The sequence below is a fragment of the Clupea harengus genome, chromosome 7, assembly GCF_900700415.2.
Source record: "Clupea harengus chromosome 7, Ch_v2.0.2, whole genome shotgun sequence".
NCBI classification, from domain to species: domain Eukaryota; kingdom Metazoa; phylum Chordata; class Actinopteri; order Clupeiformes; family Clupeidae; genus Clupea; species Clupea harengus.
Genome location: NC_045158.1, coordinates 13,456,345 through 13,464,190, shown reverse-complemented (window position 1 = coordinate 13,464,190; position 7,846 = coordinate 13,456,345). Strand labels below are relative to the sequence as shown.

The 7,846-nt window shown below is 41.6% G+C and overlaps 1 protein-coding gene across 1 annotated transcript; it reads left to right on the top strand.

Moving 5' to 3' along the window:
* Positions 1-207: 207 nt before the first annotated feature.
* Positions 208-7,693, top strand: dimt1l (DIM1 dimethyladenosine transferase 1-like (S. cerevisiae)). Its single transcript, XM_012828593.3, has 12 exons — positions 208-368; positions 733-806; positions 933-1,019; positions 1,110-1,171; positions 4,653-4,746; positions 4,896-4,945; positions 5,046-5,169; positions 5,330-5,422; positions 6,290-6,354; positions 6,450-6,513; positions 6,607-6,713; positions 7,314-7,693. The coding sequence occupies exons 1-12, from the start codon at positions 311-313 to the stop codon at positions 7,354-7,356; spliced, it is 921 nt and encodes a 306-aa protein (XP_012684047.1). The 5' UTR covers positions 208-310; the 3' UTR covers positions 7,357-7,693.
* Positions 7,694-7,846: the final 153 nt, after the last annotated feature.

The window sequence follows — 7,846 nt, the reverse complement described above, 5'->3', positions numbered from 1 at the left end:
GAAATGTTGACTTTGGGCAACTGTACTTTCAGGCCTATGCATAATTCATTAACTTGCCTAATGGAAACTTGTGTGTATGGTGAAAGTCCTTATCTGGCCAGGTATGTTCCATAGACACGAAGTCCTTATAACGTCACTGATAGACAGCATCCTAATGTCTGTGATAGTATAGTCATCCCAACGGTAGATGGCGCTATATATCATATTCAAGCATCAACGTTGAGAAGTCGATAGGCTCTTCCTGTCGCTTGTAAACACGTGTGCGGGAGGACCTTCTACTCAGCCCAGGAATATCGCAAAAACTTTCAAAATGCCTAAAGTAAAAGCCGACAAAAAATCTCGACAGCATCAGGAGGTCAGAAGCCAAGGTTGGTTAATGTAGCTTCAGCTGTTGTTGCTTGTCCGATGAACATTAATGAGCAGTTGATAGTACAACGTTTGCTATCGATAGCCAAGGCGACAAACCTTTTATGTTTTGGAGTAGAAATAATCCTAAAACAGAGATCCTGCTTCAGAATTAGTATGAATGGGTTCGGAAAGATTTGCAATCATATCAGCTTGCTTATGTAAACAGATCTGTTCGTTACTTCTGTTAATGACACTAAATGTCGACATTGTACATCAGTTAACTAAGGGTTAGGGAAGTGTACTAAATCCGTTGTTTATTTGGGTGAAGTTAGTCATATTGGTTCTGTGTTCATGTGTTGTTACATACTTGTATTATCACTACAGGTATTATGTTCAATACCGGCATTGGCCAACACATCTTGAAAAATCCTCTGATTGTCAACGGGATTATTGAAAAGGTGGGTTTTTGTATAAGTTAGATGTTCAGTGTTGATGCAGAATGTCGCCAATTCATTTATATCAAAATTGATGTGACACTTATACCTTGGAGTTTGGATATGCAAATTAAGTGACTGAATTTGCAGGCTGCTATTCGACCGACAGATGTGGTGCTGGAAGTTGGGCCTGGAACTGGTAACATGACGGTAAAACTCCTGGAGAAAGCAAAAAAGGTACTGGAGACTTTCTCTGTAGACTGCCTCAATGTGATGGTTGTCTGAAACTTTTTGAACCTCCAACTTGCTAATGTACTGTCTCATCAGGTTGTAGCCTGTGAGTTGGACACAAGACTGGTCGCTGAACTTCAAAAGAGAGTACAGTGCACGTAAGTATCAATTGGCCTAGAAGAGCATTCCAGTTGTGTCAGAGGCCCTTGTGGCTGTTCAGTTCAGTTCATAGTTTTAGAGTGGAAAGTGAGAATGAAAGACTTCACTTGTTTTTTATAGAAAACTTTATCCATCACTACCCTTTGCCTTGACCTGCACTTCATGTGTATCAATTCCTAAAATAATAATATAGTGTGGGGAGAGCCCAACTGGTGGGTCGCAGAGACGTGACAGGTGGGGCGCAAATGGAGATGAGCAGGAGATTTTCCCGTTGCAATGCCTTCCTTTATAGACAGTAACGATAATACACCCCCATCGCACTAAACAACCACACTCAAACAAAGAAATATTGTATTGTTAGAAACAATAGCAGGGCAGAGCACACGGATAATCCATAATCAGCATCTTGGCAAATTGAGAAACTGCGGCCTGCGCGATAAAGCATTCCATATTTAAAACATCTTAAGTAGTGAAGTCAACGTGTCTGCTTCACATGATGGTGAAGTTCATTTATTGACAATTTTTTTAAGGATGGCCACAGCGCTTTAAAACGAAGTGTTTATAAGTTACATTATTCAAAGGTGGAAGGTTGGTCAGTAATCAGTCTAGATAGATAGATAGATAGATAGATAAATACTTTATTAATCCCGTGGGGAAATTCTGGTGTCTTACAGCTCTCTCATATTTACAATAATTACAAACAATATATACAGACAATACAATACAAACAAACAATACAATACAGTTATGTACAGTGTAGGATGTAGAGTGTATAATATAGTGCAAAACAGTGTAGTCATATAGTTATAGTTTTAGTTTTATGGCAGCTGGGACAAAGGACCTCCTGTGTCGCTCAGTCCGTGAACGTAGCGTGTTGAGCCGCTACGGAGGCTGCTTTACTGTCCTGCCAGGATATGGTGGAGGGTGGTTAACATTGCCCATGATGGCAAAGAGCTTGCTCCGCATCCGTCTCTCCACCACAGTCCCCAGTGAGTCCAGATTCAGCCCCACCACTGAGCCCGCCCTTCTGACCAGCCTGTCCAGCCGCCCAGTGTCCCTCTTAGACATGTTGCCTCCCTAGCAGACTGCAGCATAGAAGAGCACGCTCGCCATAACTGATTGATAGAACATGAGCAGCATCTCCTTGCATACATCAAAGGACCTGAGTTTCCTCAGGAAGAACAACCTGCTCTGTCCCTTTTTGTATAGTGCACCTGCGTTAGCCGACCAGTTCAGCTTGTCGTCCAGATGCACCCCCAGGAACTTGTAGGTCTGCACCACCGCGATGTCCTTGCCCTGGATGTTAATAGGCTGCAGATGTGGCTTAGACCTACGGTAGTCAATGACCAACTCCTTGGTCTTGCTGGTGTTCAGAAGAAGGCCGTTCCTCTCGCTCCAGTCGCCGAAGGCTCTTATCAGGTCCCTGTACTCCCCCTCCTGCTCCTCCCTCACACACGCCACTATAGCCGTGTCGTCAGAATATTTCTGGACGTGACAGGACTCAGAATTGTAGATGAAGTCTGACGTGTAGAGGGTGAACAGGAACGGAGCCAGCACAGTCCCCTGCGGAGCCCCAGTGCTGCTCACAACTATATCAGAGGCACAGCTCCCCAGTCTGACAAACTGCGGCCGTTCTGTCAGGTAGTTTTTAATCCAGGATGTAAAGAAGGGATCCACCCCCATCCTTTCGAGCTTCTCTCCAAGTAAGAGAGGCTGGATGGTGTTAAAAGCGCTCAAAAAGTCGAAGAACATGATCCTCACATGACTTCCCGGCTCATCCAGGTAGGAGTAGGCCCGGTGGAGCAGGTAAAGAACAGCGTCTAGAGAGATAACTGAACAAAACTCTACTCAGCTTGCCTCACGGGTGCAATACCATATGCCGTTTAATCATATTTGATAGAATGAAGGACAAATGAGTTGTGAATACTATCACCGAGTTTGAAAGGTATTGGTCCAGTAATAGCCGAGTGACAGCTGTGTGTTTTTTGTGTGTTTTAGGAAATACAATGTGTTGGCGCCGAATTGCGTAGAGGCCGAGAGCGGTATTGCAGAAAAATTATAGCTTGCAACATATTGAAAAAAAGAACTCCATTTTTTTGGAGCTGTGAACTTAGTTCAAAATTTTGAATTATGAACTGAACTAGTTCATTTTAAAATGTGTGAACTATGAAATGAACTAGTTCATGTAGAAAGTGAACTTTCCCAACACTGGAACATGTCTGCTTCATATAATGCAGAAGTTAGTTTTTGAGAGTAAAATAAATCACATTTAGGATAATAGCCTTCTTCCTGTGTGCCAGAATTAGTTTATGACCTAGCTGTGACAACACGATTACAGGAGGCAAACTGGTATCATGGAAGAAGTTAAAAAGAAACTGTCATCTGGAGAATTTAAAACAATACAAAACGAGGGGAAATCTACTGTATGGAGATATTTCTGCTTAGTAGTCAATGCGGATTCTATGGATTAAACCTCGATTGTTGGACTATGTAGATCGTTTTATAACGAACTTTGTGCACTTAACGTTTAAAAAAAAGAAACTCATCTGGAGAGTTTAAAACGACACTTAATGAGGGGAAATTAACTGTATAGAGATATTTCTGTCGGATGGCATCATAGTCGATGCGGATTCACAGTGCATTTATCTGTGCATTCATCTGTTGATGCTCAAGTTTAATAAAGGCAGGCTATTCATAAAAAACGTACGTAAATGTGTCAGTAGTATGAACAGTTGAGACATTGACTCATTGGGGTTCGGACTAAATATTTTACTTGCTGTCGGGCTCGGGTCGGGCGTTTTTGAGAATAAAATAACTTCACATTTAGGTTAACAGCCTTCTTCCTGTTGCGGGAATTTGTTTGTGTCCTAGCTGTGACAATGCGATTACAGGCGGCAAATGCATCATGAAGCAAGTTTAAAAGAAATTAACTGTATGGAGATATTTCTGTCAGATGGCATCATAGTCGATGCAGATTCTAATGAGGCTGTTGGATATGTCCCATGATATGAATAAATATGTCCAAAGGTCGTTTGGACAAAATATTTGAATTGCTGTCTGCTCCTGCCGGGCTCTGGCACTACTCTGTCAGATGCTGGCTCTCATGTGGGTTTTAAATAGGGCGGTATTGTGATATATAGGGAATGAAACAGGAAACGCAAGGTCCAGAAATGTGAGATTCCGGAAATGATGTCGTTCGGAAATGATGTCGTAGCGGACCAATCACAGTGGTATCCGTAGCTGTACAGCACGTCAGGACGGACCGACAGGAATTTCAGCGGTGCACGGGAGGGCTCTCCGAGGGCCCCGGAGAGTACGGAGAGGGCGTTCCACCTACGTGTAGGCGTTCCCATGTGTCCGTAATCGTGTAGTACGGAGTAGCATATAAGCGCCCTTAGTAGGTCTATGGAGTATGTGGTCCTGAAAAGAAGAGGTCTTATGCGGAGTTGGCTGGAACTAACAAACCTCTGCTCTTCACAGACCAATGCAGACAAAGCTGCAGATCATGATTGGAGATGTCCTGAAGACAGAACTGCCCTTTTTTGACGTCTGCGTTGCTAACTTGCCTTACCAGGTGTGAAGCATTTGGTTGCTTGTTTAAAATAATTTGGATATGTTAATTGCTTTGTATAGTCAGCAATGGAGCATTGACCTTTTTTGATAATTTGTCATATATATAAGCCTACTACATCCAATGACCATCACCCCTTTTCCCCTCTATAGATTTCATCACCATTTGTGTTCAAGTTACTGCTTCATCGGCCTTTCTTTAGGTGAGATTACTTCACAGCACAGGGAATTTTGAGGCATTTATATGGTACAGATTTTCCCTATGTAGTCTTCTATGTAAAACATGTTGAATGCTTGACTCAGGTGTGCAGTCCTGATGTTCCAGAGGGAGTTTGCCATGCGGCTGGTGGCCAAGCCCGGTGATAAATTGTACTGCAGGCTTTCCATAAACACACAGCTGCTCTCACGAGTAGATCATCTCATGAAGGTATTTGTTTTTTTAGTGTTTAATCAGTCAGTGTTTAATATTTACTTTACAGATAAGAACAATACTTTTGTTATTCAATTGTTAAATTGTATGAACAGATAAATCATTGATAAAGATATTTTCACAAGTTAATGCAGTTTTCTTTGTGTGTGAAACGTAGGTGGGAAAAAATAACTTCCGCCCACCTCCTAAAGTAGAATCCAGTGTTGTTAGGATAGAGCCGAAGAATCCTCCACCTCCAATTAATTTCCAGGTAAGTCCTGTTCATTCCTGTTGCTGCCATTATCTTCAGTGTTCACCTGAGCCTTTGAAGGGAAAAGGTGTCTGTGTAGTGATTGGGGTCACATGTGGACAGTGATGGGGATTGGGAAAGCTTATGCAGGCAATGGAAAGTTAATAAGGAACATGGCTATGAGTTGAAGCAGCTGAGTAGAGGATTGAAATTACACTCAAATTCTTAAAATGAGCTTGTCATGAAAGCTTCACTGAAGTCATGGAAGAACTGTTTGTCTGCATACTGTGTCCATATGTCTGTTGGCGGGGAATTACACAGAACATCAGTATTAACGCTCCAATAAAACTCATGGAGCTGCTGTTGCAAAGGTCTTGGCTAAATCATCGTTCTTCTTTGACAGTATAAAAGTGAATAACATAAGATAAACTTAATCATAGCTAAATGGTAGCCTTCTGAAGCAGAGGAGCCTGATCTATTAATAGACTGTCATTAGGTGCATCCAGGATAGTTTGTGTAGGGAAATGTGTATAAGAATAGATATGGCTCTATACAAAAGAAAATCATTCAAGTGATGCAAATAGGCATGCTCTGTGCATTGCACCATGGCATGCTGTGAGGCTATCTTGTAACATTACAAGTCAGTCTCCATTCATTCCATCTACCATACTGGTCTCTTGATGTGGAACATGAAGGTTCCGTGCCAACTTAAAACATTAACCAGTGAGGTTGTTTTGTCAATAAAGGCATGCTCTGACTTGCTTCTTGTTTGCTTTTCTGCATGACTTGGGTGTTCCTCATACAGTCAAGTGCGTCATGGGAAGGCCTACTGCTTAAGCCATTTGTCATTTAATAACAGTCTGTACATATATCTTCCATATTTAACAGGAATGGGATGGTTTGGTTAGAATCGCATTTGTGAGGAAGAACAAGACACTCAGTGCATCCTTCAAGTAAGTACAACTGCACTTATATGTATGTATGTATATATATATATTTCTTTTTTTACGAGTATATCCAAATACATTTTCCTACCATTTCCTTTCAGGTCCACAGCAGTTGAACAGCTTCTGGAGAAAAATTACAGAATCCACTGTTCTGTGCACAACATTGTAAGGCTTTCACTTTAGACATTATCAAATGTATTTATTGTCCCTTCATTATAAAGTGTGTTTGTGTTCAAACATTTAAAAATCTTTCAACAGGACATCCCACAGGACTTCAATATCGCCGCCAAAATTGACAGTGTTCTCCGAGAGGCAGGATTCAGTGAGAAGCGGCCTCGTTCAATGGATATAGATGATTTTATGGTGTAAGTGATGCAACAGTGAATGCGCCCACGCACATACACACACACTCTACTAAACGTCAGATTTTTTCCAACGTTATTCTATTCCATGATCAACTTGATCTTTTCTGATGTGAAATACACTAAAGAAGTTTATTATCCATCACATGACCTTGTAGTTAATAATATTGACTTGACTATAATGATAAAGCTGGTGTACAGAACTGCAGAGTAAAATCAAAGAAAGTCTTTCCTCTCATTTAAGGGGACCATTAGTTAAGCAATATAGTGCGAGTGGGGTAGGTAAGGGATATTCCCACGGGTGTTGTTGCCTGCGCCACTCGGCCTCCGGCCTCGTGGCTACGGCCGAACACCACCCGTGGGAATATCCCTTACCTACCCCACTCGCACTATATTGCTTAACTAATGGTCCCCTTAAATGAGAGGAAAGACTTTCTTTGATTTTACTCTGCAGTTCTGTACAACTCATGGAACGTCTCTCGTCCAATCAGAAACAGCTAAATAATTTGATAGAACCCAATTGTTTTATAACCACTCATAAACTATTAAATAAAGTTTGGTGTCGTACAGATAAGGAAATATGTTGAACTGTTTAATTTGCAGACTTCTCCATGCCTTCAACTCTGCTGGGATTCATTTCTCCTAACCCTGGTGGAGCAAGCCCTGGATTGTATCTAAAGACCCATCAGCGAGGAGAATAACACTGAAGAACCCTGTGCTGACAATGAGAACTGTCAAGAGCCAATAGTTGTGTATCATCTGAGAGACCATCTTCAGCTTCTGAACTGGCGCCGCTGTGCAAAATGAACACTGAAATCAAAACCTGCACAGATTTCCACAGTTCTGCAAATGTCCCAAAATAAGTAACTGAGGAAGAGCAATAATTATATTTTAATGTGTGATATATTATGTATATCCTGCTTGACCCTTCATATTTCTTTTGTAAATATCTTGACTTTGAAAAAGTAAAGAAATCAAAAACATTATCTCAAAAAGAACAAAACTGCCCTGGAATGATCAGATGGAATCCTAATGTTTAAAAGGAGAGGACGCATGTCCACCAGTCCAGCTGTGGTTTCATTTCTGATCCCTGCGGTCACCTTCACAGGCCTTCTTGTCCTGCTCTGTCTGGGTGC

Coding starts and splice junctions, on each gene's coding strand:
- dimt1l (XM_012828593.3), top strand. CDS start 311: ATGCCTAAAGTAAAAGCCGACAAAAAATCTCGACAGCATCAGGAGGTC. Junction 4,946..5,045: donor CTTCATCGGCCTTTCTTTAG/GTGAGATTACTT, acceptor TGCTTGACTCAG/GTGTGCAGTCCTGATGTTCC. Junction 5,423..6,289: donor CACCTCCAATTAATTTCCAG/GTAAGTCCTGTT, acceptor CATATTTAACAG/GAATGGGATGGTTTGGTTAG.